The sequence below is a fragment of the Colletotrichum orchidophilum genome (assembly GCF_001831195.1).
Source record: "Colletotrichum orchidophilum strain IMI 309357 chromosome Unknown Scaffold_92.1, whole genome shotgun sequence".
Taxonomy (NCBI): domain Eukaryota; kingdom Fungi; phylum Ascomycota; class Sordariomycetes; order Glomerellales; family Glomerellaceae; genus Colletotrichum; species Colletotrichum orchidophilum.
Genome location: NW_019173048.1, coordinates 21,538 through 42,783, shown reverse-complemented (window position 1 = coordinate 42,783; position 21,246 = coordinate 21,538). Strand labels below are relative to the sequence as shown.

At 41.1% G+C, this 21,246-nt stretch overlaps 5 protein-coding genes across 5 annotated transcripts; 2 read left to right on the top strand and 3 right to left on the bottom strand.

The window, feature by feature from the left end:
* Positions 1–3,386: 3,386 nt before the first annotated feature.
* On the bottom strand, positions 3,387–4,553 carry CORC01_09849 (uncharacterized protein; the record flags this gene model as incomplete). Its single annotated transcript, XM_022621478.1, has 4 exons — positions 3,387–3,413; positions 3,502–3,567; positions 3,850–3,977; positions 4,301–4,553. The coding sequence occupies 4 exons, from the start codon at positions 4,551–4,553 to the stop codon at positions 3,387–3,389; spliced, it is 474 nt and encodes a 157-aa protein (XP_022471993.1).
* Positions 4,554–7,832: 3,279 nt separating this feature from the next.
* On the bottom strand, positions 7,833–9,181 carry CORC01_09848 (uncharacterized protein; the record flags this gene model as incomplete). The annotated part of the gene is made up of 4 exons (XM_022621477.1): positions 7,833–7,908; positions 8,019–8,197; positions 8,457–8,582; positions 9,167–9,181. 4 exons carry the CDS (start codon positions 9,179–9,181, stop codon positions 7,833–7,835), a joined length of 396 nt encoding a protein of 131 aa, XP_022471992.1.
* Positions 9,182–9,757: 576 nt separating this feature from the next.
* Positions 9,758–10,624, top strand: CORC01_09847 (uncharacterized protein; the record flags this gene model as incomplete). Its single annotated transcript, XM_022621476.1, has 2 exons — positions 9,758–10,023; positions 10,087–10,624. The coding sequence occupies 2 exons, from the start codon at positions 9,758–9,760 to the stop codon at positions 10,622–10,624; spliced, it is 804 nt and encodes a 267-aa protein (XP_022471991.1).
* Positions 10,625–11,101: 477 nt separating this feature from the next.
* Positions 11,102–11,251, top strand: CORC01_09846 (uncharacterized protein; the record flags this gene model as incomplete). The annotated part of the gene is made up of 1 exon (XM_022621475.1): positions 11,102–11,251. One exon carries the CDS (start codon positions 11,102–11,104, stop codon positions 11,249–11,251), a length of 150 nt encoding a protein of 49 aa, XP_022471990.1.
* Positions 11,252–12,750: 1,499 nt separating this feature from the next.
* On the bottom strand, positions 12,751–13,544 carry CORC01_09845 (uncharacterized protein; the record flags this gene model as incomplete). The annotated part of the gene is made up of 3 exons (XM_022621474.1): positions 12,751–13,111; positions 13,200–13,265; positions 13,342–13,544. The coding sequence occupies 3 exons, from the start codon at positions 13,542–13,544 to the stop codon at positions 12,751–12,753; spliced, it is 630 nt and encodes a 209-aa protein (XP_022471989.1).
* Between the last annotated feature and the right edge of the window lie 7,702 nt (positions 13,545–21,246).

Below are 21,246 nucleotides of genomic sequence, written 5' to 3'. Positions count from 1 at the left end.
AAGGTTCGCTCGGCTAAGTTTTATTTATAATATATTTTAATTATAAATAATAACGCCGTATTAATTTAATTGTTATTAAGATCGTCCGTATCGTCGTATAGCTACTTTCTTTAATATATTTAGATATTAATAATAATTTATTAATCCGGGATAGGCACTCTTATTTACGCCTGGCTTAACTCGCTTAAAATCATATTACGGCTTATATTAAAATTTAAAATAATCGTCGTATTAGTTTTTAATATATTAAAATTTAACCTATTTAAAAGCAATGGTAGTAGTTTTTTATCGTCGCTCGACTTATTATTAAAAGTTAAATCGGTTCTTATACCCTAAGTTTACCTTATAATATTCTTTATATTTATCCCTTATTTTATAAATAAACTTTTAACACCGTTTTTAATTATTATAAGCTCCTTTTACTTAATTTAAATAGTTTTACTATACTTTAATAAAATAAATTATAGTTAATTTAATAACGTTTTAAACATATACGTTTCTCTTTAAATAAATACCTAAGAAGCGTATACGTTCGTTAAATAAATTATTACTATTCGGTAATCTACTTCCCTTTAATAAGTATAAAAAAACCGTTTTAAATCCGTTTTTAATTTTCTCTTCTTTAGGATTACCTTAGCCCTAGCCTCTTCTTTTAACGCCCGTTACTAAATTATAAAAATACTTATTACTTTCGTACGGTAAATACTTATAATAGGCTAATTAAGCTTAAAAATCTCGTAATAATTTTATTTTTACTTATAAATCGTCGTTAAAGCAGTATTTTATTCATTTATTTAAAAAGATAATAAAAAAGCCGAAAAAAAAGTTAAATTAAATAAGATTTTACGAAGTTTATTTATATTTTTGATTTCTTTTTTAATTTAATTGTTATATAATTTAAATTCGTTAGGGTTATTTCCTTTACTTTTACTTTTATTAAAAAACGTAAATATAATCTATTTAAAAAATCTTTTTAATTCTTAATTGCGCGGCGCTTTAATATATTTTTATTAAAAGCTTATTCTTTACGTTTTTAAAATTAAATAGATTATATAATTTATTTTTTATATTTTTTTTTATATTTATATTTCGTAGGCCGTAAAATAAACATAAATATTACGCGATCCGGTCGTAATTAATATAAATATAAAATAAATAGATTCGCGTATTTATTATAAAAAATAAATAAAAAAAAAATAAAAAAAAAAGTTTTTTAAAATTAAAAAAAGTATAAAAAAAAAGGACTTTTTTAACGGTCAGTAGTTAATTTAAATAGTTCTATTAATAAATTATTTAAAAGCGTTATTAACGTAGTAAACACCTCCTTTTTAATAAAAATTTAAAAGATCGGAAATCTTTTATTTTATACGGTGTTAAAAAGTCGTTTTTTTTTTTTTAATCTTTATAAAAGGTTAAAATAGCGTAATTCTTTTATCCCGTGCGGTATTAAAAGGTCGCCTTTTTTATTTTATAATAGCTTTATTAATTTACGATAATAATTAAATTATTAATTAATATTAGTTTACGTAATCATAAAGTAATTTATTTAATCGAACCGTAATAACGAAAGGTTAATTACTTTTATATTAATCTCTACGTAAAATAGAAAAAAAAGGTTCTAACCATTAGTTAAATCGCCGGTCAAACGCTAATATAAAGACCCTTAGATAGTCCCTACGCTGGCGCTAACTCGAGGTCGAATTAGGCTTCTAATCCGACAATTTCTTTATTAATAGACCTAATAATTACTTAAATTAATAAATAATAGTATGTTAATTATTTCTTATAAAAACGGCTTTCTTAAATTATTAAGCTTATTTCGCCGTTTATAAAAAATAATATATATTTCAAAAGTATTATTAATAAAAACTTAAAGTTTTTTTAACTATTATACCTTCTTAATTATTATTAAAAATATTTTCGAAAAAAAGTTATATATATTTTAGAATTTCAAATTAGTCTTAATATTAAAAATAATTTTTAATAATATTTTAGCGTTAAGAACTTTCGAAAATATATACTATATTATTAAAGTATATATATTATATTGTTTTTATAAATAGCATACTTATTAATAAACTACCCCGTATAAACGAAATATTCTCTTATTAAAGCTTACGAATAAGTGAGATAATTAACTAACGATTTAATAAAAATAATATATTTATAATAGCGTAAGCTACGTCGAAGAATATACTTCTTATTTAATTAGTAAAGCTAAGCGGTCGCTAATAATTAGCGATCCTCGTTATCGTCGATCTCTTAATATAACCGATAATCGCCGTCTTTTAATTGTGATTATTGGCTGATTTTTTAATCCGAATTAAGTAATATTAAGTATAAGACTTGATTCTACCTTAAGAGTCGCCATATTCTTACTGTCGGGCGGTAGGACTGACAGGCGCCGTGGGGCTGGACATTTGCGGCTGAGGTGAGTGGCGTTCCTAGCTTGGAGCTTGGGGCGCCTGGCGCACGTTTCTTGGCGATAAGCTGGTGAGTTGTCTCATGGTGGCAGATGGGGTAAGAGGTTTCATGCACGTTGAGCTGAAGTGGCCGGACGGCATCTGTCCCCGTTTAGTAAACTTACACGTTCCTCCTCACTTAATATGGCAAGGCCGGATAACATGGAAAACTTTAGCCTGTTTTACTTTGAAATCTGAAGCTACCGTCATTTAAGAGACCGACTCTGGCAGCGAACGACTTCGATGCCTTGGGTACACATTGCCCGGATCTATAGTTGCTTCGTGCTGTTCCCGAGAGCCCAAATACATGTACATGGTTAGAATATTTGATCAGAAAGAGTGTTTTGTGAACATGCAGCAAGTAGTACGCTCCAGAGACCTTAATTGTGGGATGACCCCAGCTTGGCGTTATACAAATTAAAGAAAGAGGCTCGTAAGATATCATTAATCGTCGTTTAATGGTGAATAGTCAATTGGCTACTTAAAGTATGTTTAATGCCTCATCCACGTATCAGAGATATGCCTACGCTACACGAATAGTATCCTCTTCCTCTCCAAATGGTTCAGGATGTTTTCACTGGTACTTATAGCAGAAAGGGCCGCCATGAATATCCACCATGTCAGCAACAATCAGATCGTGGCTGAAATTAGTGAAAGACAGCAGGTACTCCAGAGTGACGTTCTGGTAGGCAGGATTAGTTGTACAAACACGTGAACAGGTAGCCGGATATCACATTAGGGCCACAAATATCCGTCTTACGCGCCGGCCGGTCTGCGAAAAGGGATTTAGTTGTCAGTATCGGAACTTCAAAACAGACTGGGCTATAAAGATGCAGTGGAAGATTGTTGTAAGTAAACATATCTTTATGTTGCCAGTCATTCCATATCTCATCCAGGGCACCATGTACCAAGTAGAAGACGGGGTCACAGGGACGAGTACATGTCAGCGCACTATCGGGGAATCACAAGTTAGCTTAACCATCAAAGAGGAATAGAGGTTACATTTATCATGAGAGGCATCTCTTCCTACATCTCTTACACCGCCGCCAATGTCAATGCGCAAACCCGCATGCAAGTTCATGTCGCTAACCTGCATGCCATAACTCTGTATGGCCAAATTGAATTCGGAAAAAGAGGATGCTGAAAGAGTCCGACTGATGGCATCGTCGCTAAGGGCGCTTTTAATGATAGGCAGACTGAAGTCGCGACGGAGGCATTGGGGTGTAGATTTGACAGAGTATCCTTGACTGGTCAACGTTGCAAAAGTTTACACCCGGCCATCGTATTAAAAGTAGAGACTGGAACTTACCGAGGCCATGGGAACAGTGTGCTTAGTAAAACGCCCCTCCACAATGCAGCCTTGTTACTCAAGTCAGCTAGATCTCACCTTGTAAACGTCTCTGATAAAATGACCACCACCGCTTCTGCCCGGGATCTCGATCAGTTTCTGGACAGGAAACTCATCTTTGTCGCTCACATCCTCAATGAATGAGCCGTTGCCCATTACACCGTATACTTAATCAAAGACTGGAGAGTTGAAAAAGCCCTCGGCAGTGATATCAAGGCTGAAGCCCCAGTATGGAAGTGTACCGCTATATCAGCATGTGTTGCGGAGCTCGGATTCCTACAGATAAAGCATCCCCCGACGCCACCTGTGTACTATCAGTTGATACGAGCAGATTTGCAGGTTTAGGGACTGGACATCTTTCACTCACGGGAGAAAAGGACCCTGTCATGGTGAAAAATTAGACATCTCATCTCAATTTCGACTCTCGGGATGTCCAACGGCACAAAACTTGCATTGAAGTGCACCTTGTGCATCGCGTAAATGTGCATACCCTGGAAATTGTCGTAATAAGACTTTGCACCGGGCCATATGTCGTTTCCCTCGGACGGCAGAGCCATTAGACTTTTTACGGATCGGATGTAGTCCCGGCGCTGGTCCAGAGACAGCTGTCGCCACTCGTGTCTGACGAGAGGGTTTTTGCAGTATCCTGAGTGGGTTGCATTCGAGGGGGCGGCAGCGACGCCGTGCTGCTGTAGGCTCGCGAGGGACCTGGCAGCTAGAACCGCAGACGTGAAGGACTTCATGGCGGGAGCTATGGAGGTAGGGGGAAGGCCAGTGTGAGACACTCGAGATCAATGAAACGACAAGCCTGCTCAAGTGAAAGCGAAGGAGGCTTCTGGAGTGACCTTGCTGGATGGATATATACAATGCCATGGTCAAAAAGCACCTTAGCTCAGGTGGCATCGGGCCCTCCACCCCGAGAGACATGGGTATTTTGTGGCAATGTATCGCAGCCCTAGTTGCAGGACGCCGGGTTGTGGGATGGAACACTTGTCCTGGACTACTGTCATTGGCAAAGGGGTGTTTGGACAGCGGTTGAGCTGTCACTTGGTCGGCCCACCCTGAATATCTCTCACATTCATACACCCCTCACGAAATCTCTTGGGATTTAACGCAATATGCCCAAGGGAACCCTACTCCTGGCTTCTCCTCGCAAATTACCGCCGATTTTGAAAGATTTTCTCCTGTGGCAAACCTGCAATGAGAATCATCAAGGGTTGGCCATGTTGTGGATGTGAAGACATTTCGTTGCTGGCTCTCCCGAGTCTCTTCTTATCCGACAGATAAATGGGAGCTAAAGAAGGGGAGCAAAGAGGAACACAATATCCCTGCAAGCGGCGGGAACGAACCGGATGCAGCGACGGCAAGAGGCTAGTATGCATGCGTTAGTGTGCGGCGTTAAAGAAAGGTTGGTATCCCGTCCCTGCCAACGTCTCAGGGGGTTTTGGTCGTGGCACTTTCCCAACGTTAGACTTCGCAGAGTGATTTTATTTTCCATCACGTCTATCTCGTTGAATATCAGACCAAGATCTAGATGGTGAGGATCTACTCACGACAAGAGGCCATTAGAAGAAGCCTGAACCCACTACATGCAGGTCACCACCATTGCTCGAAGCTTTCTATTCGCGAGTTACTTTTGTTACTGCTGCAGAAAATACATTGACCGTTTTATTCTCAAGGTGCTTTTGAGAACAAGGCGGGGCCGTGTTGGTTTGGGTTTGTTAGTGGAGTGATTTCGTGGCAACAAGCAATCCCATGAAAGTCGCCATCAGAAGGCCGCTTGGAAACTGATTCGTAAAAGGCACACAAAAATAAGCGAGAAATATGTCTGACGGTTGTCGGTATTTTAGTTTGGGTTGGTAGCAATAAGCACATCAACCAACGGAACATGCTGTTGGCAAGGGTTTGTGACTTGGCCTTCCGCGTTCAACCATCATCTCCGCTCACCTGTTGGAACCCAAGAAAAGGCAGTCAACTTTGTTGGCCGATAGGAAGGATTCCTGGGACCAATTGGTGAAAGAATCTGAGAACTAACAGTAATTTACGTACGGGATCGAGCAGATGCCCAGAATGTTGATGCGGCCAGCTGGAATATGGGAGGAACTGGCGTGCTCTGGGCCTGGCCATAGTTTGAGGTCCCTTTGCCAAGTTCAAGTTTTGTTGGTCGGTGACCAAGATCCTAGAAAGATGATATTGGCAAGTTCCGCATACCCGGAATTGAAGCTGACGAGCTTCTGTCCTTGATTGTGATTTCTGTGACAGGACAGTATATGGGCCCTCTTCATAGCTTCCAAGCTCTCAAAGACCAGTTGAAGGTTAAATGCACACTTTGGATAGCGGTGAAACAGAAAAACTTGGCAATGAACAAAGCTGTCATTCATGCATTTCAAATCTTTGCCCGCATGTACTCGACATTGCATAATGCAAATAATTCAAGACTGTTGCCGACGTACCAACACACCATCGGGATCCCGGAAATCAGGGGGCCATTCCTTGGCCACTCCTTTGGCAAAAGTAATCAACCTTTGGAGGTACGCGTGCGGCGCGGCCATAGTGAGAAAGGTCCTTGCTGGGTTTCTTTTCAAGTCTGGTAGATCCATGTGAGGTACATGAAGAAAACCCCAGATCCTGATCCTGGTATTCGTCTGGCTGGAAAAGAAATCCCCAACCAGACATTTCTTTTCCAATTCTTCTCCGTCCAGCTACGATGGGGGTTGTCTGCTCCCGGTCTTTCATCTTCAACTTTACACCAGTGTTCATCAATCTTTCGTTACTTCAATTTTTGAAGTCGTCTGGACCTGCAAGATGACGAAGAGGACAGCGACGCCGGAAACCCATTTCACGGACTCGCCAGACTATATTGGGGACAAGATATTGCAACTCAATATCGCGCTCACAGTCTGGACATCGATAATAGTGGGAATAAGATAGTATGTCCGCTCTTTCATCGCAAAGCCCTTAGGCCTGGAAGATATCCTGAAACTCCTGGCTGGGTGAGTCGGCTGTATCATTTCCCATTGGCGAAAAGCCTCCTTTACTCAAACAAGCGTAGGTGTTGTAGACAACACAGTCCGCTTTTGATATTCGTCGTGAGCACAAGAAATCTCGAATAATAGGCAATCCTGGCTGATGACATTTCAGTGGTCCGGTATGGAAGCGGTGCGCAACTCGGATACATCCCGACGGCGGACTTTACGATATGGCACGATGTAAGTGGAAAACGATCCGTCTCTCACTATAGTAGGAATAGAGCTCATGGTTCTTTAATATCCACACGGATTTGTCAAGAACGGCATGCTTTACATTATTGGTACCGGTCTAATGAGACTTTCGATCGTTGCTTTTCTGCCCCGTCTGAGCCAAGACAGTATGCGTTCCTATTCAACCATGCTACCTGGATCACCCGATCGTTGAATTCCTGATTAGGAACCTATCTAATCATCAGTTACACAACTGGGTTCTTCGTCGTAGTGCAGACGCTGGGATGCTTCATCTACCGCCTGACCGAGTGCAACCCTGTGTCGTACGTTCCCCACCATCTCGCCCACCGAGAGCACGACAGCTTCTGACCATTGTACCTCACAGACATTTATAGAAGCCGCCATTCTTTCCCAGAAAGAACTGCGTACCGTCCAAGCACCAAAATACCATAATGATGGTGTACTAGATCGTCGGCTTTATTCCAGACTTCTATCTTATAGGATTACCTATCTAGGTGGTCTATACCAAGATGCTCTGGTCCAAAAGAGCGTTTTAAATGATTTTTATTTTAAGAGTAGAATCTGAATTATAACAACCGGCTGCGTTCATCTAACAATAATCAATAAATACTACTTCCATATTAACCCATCAATCTAATTAAATCAACATCGTAATTACTTACAAAAGAAATAAGGCGAAGCTAAGAAATAAAAAATAATATATTTCATATGTTTATAATTAGAATCTGGAATAATTTCAAAGGACACGTTGGGCTCTAGGTCGCCTCCTCCCCAGCGCTCCAGCCCGTCTTCCGCATCATGTTATTCAAGATCGGCTTCCGTAGCAAGTTGGATAGCTATGAGAAAGATGGGCCATCTGTACTGGTGGCGGTGGTATCTGTTAAAAGACAGGGTCATGGTTAAGTATGCTTAGAAGCAAGGCCGGTTATACGTGTAATGGGAGTGACTTTGATAGGGCCGATATTTATAGCGAGCGGCATCTTGTACCCTATGCTAGGGAGGGCGGCGGTATGCCGATGAAAGTTGTTCGGCCTTTTCAGGGCGGTCCTTGAGTCCCGTAAGGTCTCAAGGAGCTCTTCCTGCAAACGGAGCGTGAGGTCCGAGTTCCTTGGACTGTCCTGTTGGCTCTTCGAGCCGAGCTCTTGGAGCATGCGGTTGTTGTAACTCTGTGCTCTGGTGCTGTGTTAGTTTTTGTGCCGTGTAGGCTGTGATAATACGATCTACCAATCTTTTCAATCATCTTTGCGACGTTGTACGCCGTCCCGCTCAAGTCCTTTGCTTGTAGGAACGACGTTGGGTAAAATAACTATATTGTGCGCGTAGCTTTGATAAATGCGAGAGGGTATGTGGTCTTTCGCTTGGCCGCGGCGCCGAACCCCCCGTGCGCCTGGCGCATTTTTTTGGTGTCTCTGATGGGGAGCATACGGCCAGGGTGATTATGAGCATCAGGTGGTAGAGCGCGTCGTCGATCTTGTTGGCGAGGCAGTTCTTGGCCATCTGGCAGTGGTCCAGCACCTTGGTGTCGCCCTTGGCGGAGAAGAGCGCCTCGGCCTGCTCAAGACGGGGAGGAGGAGGAGGCCGGGGATGTTATTGAGGGGCATAGGGCAGCCGAAGTCGATACGGCGGCGGTGCTCCTGACGCTGCAGCCGTTCTCTCGGCGTTCTTTTGTGCTTGCTTTTTGCCTCCGAGGCCGCCTCCGTCGCGGCCTTGCCCCCAAGGGGTACGATGCTCCTCGAGGTGAGCCGGCCGCGGACGGAGTCCGGTACCACTTGATGCCGGCGGCGAGGAGACAACCCGAGACGGCAGCAACTCACGTGGCCGGGTCGCCCAGTCCCCCACCCGATAGCCCGACAGCACCGGGGCAAGCGCCGCATGCTACTACTGCTACTACTGCTACTAATAGTACTACTACTGATATACAACGTCCCCAGGGTGTAACCCGAGCTCCATTAAGGGGATCAGGGATCGATTAACTTTGCTTAAGATACAAGTCAGCTGGCATACGACCACAGACTAATTCCACCCTAGACGGGGGTACTGCTTTCGTACCTTATACCCGATACTTTCGAGAGGGTAAGCAAGAGCATTCAATATCATTATAAACCCAAGTCCCCAGCTGCCGCTAGTACCCTTACGTATCCGGGCAGCATCCTTCCTGATCACTGGGGTCGGTTCCCACTGGTAGCGCCGTTTTTGTTTTTCACGGATGGCCGAAACTTAAGCACGTCTAGCCTACAACAGAGTCGTCAGCGTTGGAAGAGGGCTACGTCGTTATGCAGAGGGCGACGCCCGGTCCCGGAGCGACGTGTAGGTTTGGGAAAGAAGGTTTGATTTAGTATCCGTACAAGAACTAACAAACGGCATAGACCCCAGACCCCGACATTTTTAGCTTCGGGCACTGGAAAAGTAGTATTGGGCACAGGGTGCGTCCGAATGGGACAAACAATTCCAGGAGCCGTGATCCACCATCTATCGTCCGACAGGTACATACCTCCTGCCTAGGACTGGCCCAACCCCCGACACGTCTTTGCATAGCTTGAGTACTTTGCATAGCTTGAATACCAGGTTATTTATACCGCCCGATTCTCCTCCTCGTCTGGCCGAAAACGATAACTACCTATGTGTTGGTCACAGTTCGGTTTCGCCGTGTCCCAAGCAGCCCCAAGGCGCACCTCCCACCCGCTTGTTCCGTCGCTTTCATCGCCCGTCCATAAGCCCCCGTCCATATGGCAACTCCACAACGGTCGGTCCCACGCCAACCTACAGGCTGGTGGGCCTTTGGCCTCGGCGACCATCCCACCTGGACGCTTCCGTTGATCGGCACACTGCTCGCCGCTTTGCTCCTCGGCCACGACCATTATCTGTCTCCACACACGCGGCCTGTCCCGTCCCCAGCATCATACTCGATTCGTCTCCTAAGCTGGGATCCTCTCATTATATACATCATCGACTTTATATCCCCAGCCGAACGCAAGGCCCTCTTGAATCTCGGGTACGCCTAACCACCAGTTCCCACATGCCATCCAACCTAAGTACTTAGACATCTGACATCCAGTGTCGGCAGGGAAACGCTGTTCGAGAGATCGAAGGTCTACTATGACGGAGAGGACAGCATAGATCCTGCGCGTAGTAGTACCACCGCATTCCTGCCTGATGCAGACCCTATTACGGAGAGAATTATCGCGCGAGCGTCAGAGCTACAGGGGTACACCCCCAGGCATCTCAGCGAATCCCTCCAGCTCACCCGGTATAATGTGGGACAATACTTCTATCCTCATTTCGACCCGTTAGAGGTCGAGGGCAGCCTATCCGTTCACAGGTTGACTACTATATTCGCTTTCCTAGAGGCCACCTGCACCGAATGTGGTACCCAGTTCCCAAACATCCATCTCAATTGGTCTGCAGAACATCCCAGCTGGTGTGACTACGTCGACTGCCAAAAAAGGGCTTTAACCGTCAAGGCAATTCCAGGCAACGCCGTTTTGTGGAAGAGCTGGAACAGTTCCGGGCATGTAGACGTGAGGACTCTGCATGCCGGACTGCCCCCCGAAAAGGGCGTTAAAACGGGGCTTAATATCTGGACCAATGGGTAGACGATCACACTCGCGGTCCCGTACTGCTCCACCCAGGTCATCATCCACCAAGGCAGAAGGGAGAAAGAGCGCAAAGATTGGAGGAAACTGGGATCGGTGGCGGAAAGGGGCAAGGGTCAAGGAGGGGGGGGGGGGGGGGGGGGGGGGGGGAAAACCCCGCCCCCCCCCCCCCCGCGAACGATAAAGGCAGAGGGGAGGGGGGGGGACGAGAAAGAGAGGGGGGTGAGGGGGGGGGGGGGGGAGGGGGGGGGGGGTGGGTGGGGGGGGGGGGGGGGGGGGGGGGTGTCAAGAGAACCGCTCCCACTCTTTCCCAACATCACGGCTAACGCTTACCTAAGGGGGTCTATACACCAACTGTCAATACGATACCCGTGTTTACCAAGGAGTACCGTGCACGCTGGTAAATATATTTCTTAAGTATGAATAGGTTTAGCCACATTATTTATTATTCTATTGTGGACGGCACAGCGGACTCGGATGCTCCAACAGACGGAAACGCGGAGAGGAAACCTGTCATACTTCCTAGGAGGAAAGCGCGCGTCCGACCCTAAGGATTGGTCGCCAAGCGTAGATGTTGTTAAAGAGACGATTAAGTTCGCCATGAGCATGGAGAGGCTAGATGTATAGATTAGCTAGCAGCGAAACCACACGTAACTAACATCATTAAATTAACCGGAGACACCCTTACGCATCCTCGTACCATCGATAACTGGACTAGCTTCGGCCGCCGACGATAGGACGTCGAATACTTTAAGAAATAACTCCGAAATGGCCTGCTATTAACCCCACGAGCAACCGTAGCATCGGCATGTAAAACTTCAAAAGACGAACAAGACTTGTATGGGCTTCTGGGAGGCAAGGATATGAACGAATGTGGTGAATATGTAGATAATCATGCGAGCCCTAAACAGCTTAGCCGGGGCGTAATAAACTATGTATGTATGCATGTATTATTCTATTTTGAAACTCTAATTCTTAGTAATCCTAAACCCCACCCTAACTCACAACTTAACTTACGTGCCGACCTTATCTATTATCCTCAATCAGGCTAGAGACCCCACTGACATCTCAGAAATGCACGTACCAACGTGTACGGTACTCCTAAGTGAACTGTGGATGCGCATTGTCAGGAGGTCGTATCACTCCAGGTCAACCGACTATACCTTACCTATCCTACTTCAACTCACACGACCATCAAAGTGTACATTAAATATGTAAAAGGGACACGGGACCAATGAAATGAGGTAGGGTTTCTATGACACTAAACAACCTAACTAAAGCAATTCCCCAATCAGCTAACATCAGGGATCAAATCTTCCTAGATCGCCATCCTGAGGTCTGAAAACAAGATCCTTTGGTAGGGAAATAACCTATTTAGCCGGCGCCGGGGGGCCAAGAAAACTTTCTTCCAGCAAGGAGGAAGTCTTACTGTAGCTTGGGGGAGAGGACATTCAGTCACAAAGAGAGGCAATAGCCCAGATTGAAAAAGAAACACGCCAGGATAGTGGTCGCCGGCTGAGGATTAAGAATGGTTAACGACGATACGGCATCTACGGGAACACAAGACAAAATGCGCAAACTTAACAATTTAGCGAAGAAATATATAAAGATAAAGATTCCGAATAGTTTACATTGAATTAACTGACGCCGCTGCTTGTATCTAATTGTGTTGTGGTTGCAATTTCGTAACACACTCGGGTATCTGCGTTAATCGTTTATCAACCACGTTGTACTACACAGGTCCTGAGTATAGCTTCTAGAAGTATAATATGGATATCTGTCGTTGTATTTCTTAAAATATCCTGCACTACCTGCAGCAGATCTATAGAAACGCATGGCATCTATCCTATATAGGGCTATCCTAAACTAACTATGCCTTATAGTAAGTAATGAATGTATCAGGTCAGGTTTACAGAAATGAGTAATGAATGCATGAGGTCAGGTTTACCTAAATGAGTAATGAATGTATCAGGTCAGATTTACCGAAATGAGGGTAGCCCAGGTTCTGTCACTATCTTTGCCATGTGCCGGTCTCGACGGGATAAGTCCTGGTAGCAAATCAAAGCACCCCTACCGTCCTTGCAATAGACCTCCGAGCCGGAGCAGAAGGGGGAAGTACTCCACCATTATGGCTTATCACAGGCCGCGATTCCGCTGCCGAAGACTCCGGCGGCAGCCGACATACAGGTGACTAGCTGCGATATGACAGCGGGCGTTCCAATTCCACCCGTCAGTATGTGGGTAGCGAGGGCGGCTCCCGCGCAAAGCACCTCCGCACCGGCCAGAACAACGGCCTCCCGGTTGACACATTTGGAACACTCGTCCTCTCCTTTCCCTTTGGCGCAGAACGGGTGGAGCTTTCGTCGAGTTGATACGGTTGCTGCGATTGCTGCGACTTGAGCTTTATAAGCTTTATTGACCTCGGTCGAACACTCCGAGTCGTCTTTGCACTCGACAGGGCTCTTCTCGGTGCTAGGGCCGGATGGGCTGTATATCTCTAGTCAGCAGCATATTCAATCATAAAGCAGGAACTAACAAGCATCAGCGGCACCTAGAGGGGTTAGTATTGACTTACGGTACAGATCCCTTTGGCTTGGATTCTTTGGGGTCCCCTGGCTGGGAAGAACCGGGTACGGTAGGCCTTTGCGCTGCGTTAGCTAAGTCGGCCTGGAAAGGGCTCCAGAAGCCGTGGGGCGATGTAAATAGGGGGTTCATACGGGGCGGCGGCTCTTGGCTCAGTCTTGGCTACGCCGAAGTCCAACCCCTTAATAAAGGAGTTCACTATCTCTTCGGCAACGGCGTCACCATCAACATGGGCATTGACGGGGGTCCAAGCGGGTTCGTCAGTGAGAACCGTCGGGACGGCCAAACCCTGGAGAGGAGCGAAGGCAGCAAGGATAAAGACGTAGTTGATGTACATGTTGATAGTCTGTGGGGACAAGAGGTGACTAGATTTAGTTAGTGCGTCTGATTGTTGGCGAGTCTCAATATTGGATAAAGATAGGTCTCTCAGGTCGTAACTCGATTGCTAGACAGCGTAGCGCAGATTTATATAGTAAAAAATCCGTCGCAGGGTACATACGTTGTAATTTGCTGCCCGCAATCAATAGCGTCGTTTTTGCGACAAACCACACCTGAAAACAATCCCTTTGGTGTTGAAGGGAAGATGGGCAACATGCTCATGGCGAAAGCGGCGAGATGGGTACACTTTGGTCTGTGTGAGACAGGCCAATCAGAATTCTCAGATTAGGACGTGCCATTTGAGGGTTTTCCTTGGAAACAAAGGGACAATGACAATACACAAGACCAATCAATAGACACATGGATAATCATCAACACTAGGCTCAACGTTCTGGAGGAAAGGGGCTAGCAAGCAAGTACAAACTCATTTTCAATTTCGTTAGAACTCCTTCAAGATAGTACATTTGAGGTACAATATTGCTGAATAATAATAAAAATAATATCTAATTTTAAAGGGATTATTTTCTATTTTCTTGTTTTTTTATATTTAATTTATATTTAAGATTAAAGAGAAAAATTAATTGTAAGGGGTTTAAAATGTTATTAATTGAGATTATATTTTAAATATATAGATACTTCCTTAACGCTTAATTTAATTCATTATTTTCAAGACCTCCTCTCATATTTTTTACTTTTAAAAACTCTTTGATAATTTACTTTTTATATTTATAAATCCTTAAAATTCCTAATTATTTATTAGTATACTTCTTATTAAATAAAAAAGTTACTATATTACTTTTTTACTAACTTTATAAAAGTTGTTTATTAGAAACTTTATAATGATTTAAAAGAATAAATGTTAATTGAAATCATAATTTAAACATATGAAACTTGATTAAAATAAAAAAAGAGTATTTTGTATACTTGAAGTACTAAATTATGAATTAAATATATAATCTGTACTATTTATCATATTTTATATAACTTATTATATTGAATTTATATACTAACAATAACTATTAAACTTTGATATTTAAAGATTTAAAAATATTATTTATTAAAAAGTTTTCATCTTGATTCAAATTAAAAATATATATTATTATTGCTTTTAAAGTTTTTCAATAAACTTTTTAGTTAATATGTCTTAATTTTAGTATTTCGATTAGCCTATTTTAATTTATTTCAAATAGGTCTTAGTTGCTGCTTTTATCATCAGCATTTTGCTTATCTTCTTTCTTACAACAGGCACTTTTACATAAAGAACTACCGCCGGGGCTGCTGGGCGTAGGCTGCTTTTCGAACACTAAATTTAAAACTCTCTCTCTCTCTCTTAGTTACGCTATTGTAGACGTTGCTAATAAACTTTGCCTTATCAATATATTTACTTTACGTTGTAGGTTTAGTATAATACCTAGTTAAAAGTCTAGTTATGGTAATTAACTTCACACCGATTACTCTATTTATTATTAAACTCTTTTTAAAAATAATAGGAGTGTAGGCAGTATTATTAAACCTTATTAAAAACCTTATTAATTGTATTTATGTATATTTTTTAGTCTTTATCTGTACTTAAAGTTAGTACAAAGAGAAATAAGAGCATCTCGGCTTTGTTAATTCTAGTGAGGGAATCCCTGTTACTTGTGCAGCTAGACTTTTGACTACTACTTATATTTTTTAAAGTATATTATATGAATAGAGATTTTCTTATCTAGTGCGATGACAAAATTCATACGGCCAGCTTGTTAGCAGTGAAGGTTTCTGTTATTGGAAAGGAGTGGGGCTTAACCTACGCACTTTATTAGGCAACTCCAGGAGCAATTCTTTATTAACTGGAGGAGGGAGCCTGAAGGGTCCATCATCATCCTAGGAACTAGAGAACGAACCACATGAATAGCAGGCAGACGTACTTAATTGTTATCACTTATTCACATCCATTTGAGCCTAATTATGCTCTCAGACCTTGATCATGCCCTGATCAGGACATGATTCCATCCCCTGGGGTGTAGCTGAGTCTCAGGAGTTGGGGTACTGGTTGTAGTTGGTGGTATCTAGTCAGCCTTCCGTCCGCCCATCCTTCCGACCAAATTCATTACCTACCCGGGATGGGGGGTTTTCAAAAAGGGTCTATGCCCATAGCCGACTTATGTATCTCTGCGCCTACTCCTATTCCTCATGATACTATGGTGGTATGGGTAAGTTTAGTCTCTATACCAGGTATTGTGGGTCTGACACACGTCCAGCTGGGACTCTAAATGGCCATATTTATGCGTGACGTACACGAGAATTTCAAAAGTAAATTGACCCTTCGTTACTACGGTTCGACTCGAACAATCATCCCTGTGATACGGGAACCAATAGTCTTGGCCCCCCGAGCCGCCTTGGGGAATACTACCTCTTATCGGAAACAGAACCCATAGCCGGGACCTCTCCGTAATCTCCTCCCTCGTGCAGCAAATACGACGTCGCAGCGAGACTAGGGAGCTTCTGAGGACCTTTCTCAATGGTGCCAACTCTGATCTGTCAGGCTTTATCTGCCCGGTATAGTAATCCTCGAAAGCTTGAGTTGCCGTCGGCCGGTCTTCCAAAATCCTTGGCAAAAGCTTGACCAGTTGACAATCTGCCTTCAGACGGAATCTATTAGATTTCCAGTTCTTCGTTGAGATTAATCCACTCGATGTTGATTTAATAAGGTTTTGCAGTGCCGTTAGAGCCGAATCAATACGGTGGCGCCTGGACTTCCCACTAGTGCTTGTTTGTAGTCCCAAGCCCGCGCACGCCACATAGAAATCAAGCACCTCCTATGCCATACCAAAGAACATAGAACAACTATGATACTCCTGCCAAATCTCTATGGCATACCGGTGCCTTGCTCAGTATTCTCTTTCATTGAGAAAAGTTGGCATTGACGATAGGACCAATAGTACGAGGTCTGTGGCAGTCTTGATCTAGTGTTGGGGAGACTAAGAAACGCTTATCGAAGTATGACCCACTTCCTGTCGTTATGGGATGCTCGTAGACTCCACCTTGCGTCGGAAATTATACATCTAGTGAAAAAGGTTAATGATAATGACCATCTGTAAGCCATTGAGCGGCTCTTACTAATACCTCCCAGTACTAGCCTCATATTACGAGCAGGTCAGGGCAACCCAACTGTGGCACGAAGCAAAAGCTTATCCCCTGTTCTGCGCTATTTAGTCCCGCCGGCCAGCACCCAACTGATTAGACCACGACACCCCACACAGTTTGAGGAGGTGGAACACACGGTACTACAAGTATATCCTAAGAAAAATCTTAAAAATACGGCATATTCTTGAATACTCTTTTTAGAATTCAAAATTGCAGTAATTTATAAACATTATTGATTTCAACTTTTTTTTACAAGGACCGGCGATCATATATTGTTATAAAGGATAGAGCGAGGTAGTATTTAGAAAAGCTCTCTTTTATAGAAAGTTCAAAAATGCGAAAGTAAAAGGATGATTCGAGCATAACCGTTAAACTTCATTATATTAGTAGGCGTTTAATTGGAACGCAATGTTCATTCTAGCCAGAAGATCAGAAGCCGTCTTTTCCTCAGTCAAGTACCCAGGGCAAAAATTCAATGTCGTGCACCGAGTCCATCTCGTCTTCCTCTCCGACCCGGCTTCTCTTTCTCTCCGAATTTCCACTGGCAGGAGCAATAAAATCGCCGGGTAATCGGGCTTCGTCGAAGTAAACGCCGCATGATGATAAACGGGACTCGGTACATCACGTGCTGTGCGTACAGTGACATGACGTTGAAGACGGCTAAGCCTTGCATTGAGAGAATGGAGCCCTTTACTGAAATCTGCCCGACTCATTCAACAGGAACGTCAGGTGAAGACGGTAGCCTATAACAAAGTTTAGATTAGCATAGACCATGCCGGCTTTTCCCGGCACGTCCCTCTTGCCTACAGACGTTGAATACATCATCATCATCATGTGAGAATGGAGCGAATGTGATTGTAGACAAAATGCCGCTCAACCGCGAATTGGGGTTTCCGAAATAATTTGACCACCGATCGGAGGGCACGAAGGCTCACAGTACGGATCATAACTGTGGTTGCAGGCCGAAGCACAAACACCTGCGAAGCATATAAACGGCGCGACGAGCAGTTTTTAATTTTCTAAACGGTAATATCAAATCTCCTTTCTAAAAAGTCTAGTCTTACAAACCTATAGATAAACATTCTTCCTAAGTTTAAACATTGTAAGGTTTTTTAACTATATTAATAATATATTAAAAAATAAAACTTTAAATTTATTAAAAACGACGTTAACTTTTTATTACTTATGTCGTATTTTAAAAATTACTTCAAAAGGCTTTAAAGTTATATTTTATTTTTATTATTGTTCGCGCGGTACGCGTTATAAAATATTGCTTAATTTAATAATTTACAATAAATACGTTCGTTTAAGTAAAACAATAAAGGAACATAATATATTATAAAATACTATTTATATTTATAATTAATACAAACCTATTTTTAAAAAAGTTATTAATTTATTTTTAATCGAGCGTATTTTAAATAAGGAACGACCGCCTGAGCCAACAGCTGACGAGCGGGGGAATATCCTGGTTTAGACACGTTATTTGGCTCTCGCAAGTGATCTCGTCACGTGACTCCGGCACCTGATTCTTGTGTATTAGTCTTAGCTCACCCGTACCGGCCGTGAAGCGTGAAAAAAAACATTTACAACAGCGAGAACGAAATTTTTGAAACCAGAGCAAATAACAGCGCCATAACACGATTTAACCGGTTAATTAGATAGCCTTTTATTCGTCGTGAAGCCTATAGCGACATAGGCATCATGGTAACCCTATGGCCTAACGATTAGGCCTAGCTAACGCTATACCGAGAGCACGCCGTAGAACTAAGTAGATATTTTTAAACAGCACTAAAGTCGATCGAGACCGTAAATAGTTAACCTATCTAGCCTTAAGGAGTCAAAGCCGCGTTCATCGGTGCCCTAGCGCTTATTGTTAAATTATAAAATATCCTTAATATCGGATACGTTTATTAAGTAATTAAAAATTTACGTATAGAGATAAAGGTAGTTAATAAGAACGCTATCCGAACTATTAGTAATATAAGGATCGTAATCTAGTAGAACATAGCCGAAATTAAAGAGAATACTAATACTAATAAGTCTATTAATATAGCTGCTAAGGAAATACTAAAATCTAATAAGCTGACTGTTAAAATAGTAAAGGATATTAAAGCGCTAAGATCGATAAATTATCGGAGTACTATATAGTCTTATATTAGTATGGCCGTTAAAAAAGGATTTATAATAAGTATTTATAACTCACAGAACTAAAAATTTACTTAAGTCTAAACTATACGTAAGGTCATTATAAATATTAAAAATCCTATTATTATTATTAATATTAAAGTTATAAACCCCCGTAATTTTAAAGCATATATAAACCGCACTATTAAATATAATAATAATAAGTATATCTATAAATTAAAAATTATATCCGCGAACTAATTTAAAAATAGCGACCTAAATATTAAAATAGCTACTATTATAAATATAAAAGCCTTACGCTAATTCGTAAAAGATTAAAAATACTATATTAATAACGGAGCCGTAATACGGATTTTAATTTATAAAATCTTAGTATACGGTCTACAAACTAGTTTAATAGATATAGAACGCTTTACGGAACTTTAAAAGGAACTACTATAGGATAATAGAGCTTTTATCCCTACTATAGAAATTAAATATATCGAATAGTTAATTAGATCCTCTATTATAAAGTCCGCTTTGTCTATTATTATCGAGTTCGTTAAAGTAAAAAATATTAATAAGCTTATCGACGAAGGACTTATTTAGTAAAGCGAGGTTTTTTAATACGAACGATACGATAAATAATGCCGTTTAAGATAATATTTTAAATATTATATATATAGCTATAAGAATTTAATATAAAGTAACGATAATATACGGCTATTATATATAAAAATATATAACCCGAAAGTGCCCTTTGAAAAGCGATACGGCTATACTATGGAAATGTATAGCGTACTACGGCGAATATGAAGTATAGCACGGCCGGTGCCCGACTAGGATTCGGGAGCTGGCTAAAATTAAAACAGTATATAAATAACGATTGAGATACTACCCGGTAGCCAACGCGGCTTTAGCTATTATAAGAACTATTCTACTAACTAGGACGATATTAAGATTAGTAATAGAAGTAGGCTAGAGCCAGAATATACGCCCGGAACGTAGCAGATTATTCGTAAAGAAAAAGATATAGAAACGTTAGTAACTAGCTGAGAACTAGATATAAGACGAGAACGAAGAGAGGACGATTACTATCGCCTTAGTGAAAGCCCGGCCGAGACGGGCGCTAGTGCCCTCTCGACGAGCGCTTAAAGCCATAGACGTAAATACGTAGATAATAAACTATAGCCACCATATAGAAATTATTAACGATAGCGAATAATAACATAAAATACACTTATAATACTATAATATAACATTAAAAAGTTAAGAGACGTAGTGATAGCTACGCTCCTACGTAACCTTAAGATTAATAACTACGACATCCTTATTATCTAAGAGCTATAAGCAAATCTATATAACATTATAATATACCACTTAGCAAAGGACCGTTTCTATTTTTATTACTTATTAAATAAAGAAGACGGCCCTATTAAGGTATACTTTTTTATAAATAAAAAACTAAACTACTCTAAGTAGTAATTTAAGGAGTATAGTAAAGATCTTTATATTCTTATTTTAAGACTTTGTATAGCTTAGAATATTAAAATCGCTATATATAATATCTATAACTTATAAAACTAAAAAAACGGTAAGATACGATCCCTATAATAATTACGGACAGCCCTAAACGCTAACTAATATATAGAATAGATAATAATAAGAGACTTTAATTTTTATTATGAGTTATAAAGAGGAATTAATATCCGGACGCTAGACGTAGAAGCGAAAAAACTAATAAAACTTATAAACGACCTTAACTTTATTAATTAAATACCTATAAGAACGATTATATATATATAAAGGAACGGCTACTCGATAATAGACTTTTACCTTTTTATAATAGGTTTAGTAAATAGGCTTATTAAATATAGAATAGATAATAACGTAAACTACGACTTAGACCACCTCTTTATAATAACGTCGCTAGACCTAACGATAACATAATTATAATAAAAAAAGATAAAAGATTAGAAGTTTTTAAACGCAATAATCTTTACAAAAACTATTAAATAAAAGCTACCCCTACTAAAGAGGCCGAGGATAAAAGCGGCACTAAATAAATATATTAATAAGATAATTAAAGCCCTTATAACAGCTATTAATAAAGGAGTACTAATAAAGACCCGTTCCCCTAAGTCAAGGCTAGGCTAAAATAAAAAATAAGCTAAAATCCTTATGGAAACTAAACGACTACGCCGATAATATAATATAAAACTTACTAAACAAAGCTAGTAAAAGTATTTTATATTATAAAATAAAAAAGGTAAAATTATTAAAAAGGTATTATAGAAAATACACCATAAGGTAGTAAAAATAGTAATAAAATCGCTAAAATTATTTTAAAGGATACCTAAATAAGTCTAAATTAAATAGAACTAAACGTTAACTATTATATTAAAAAT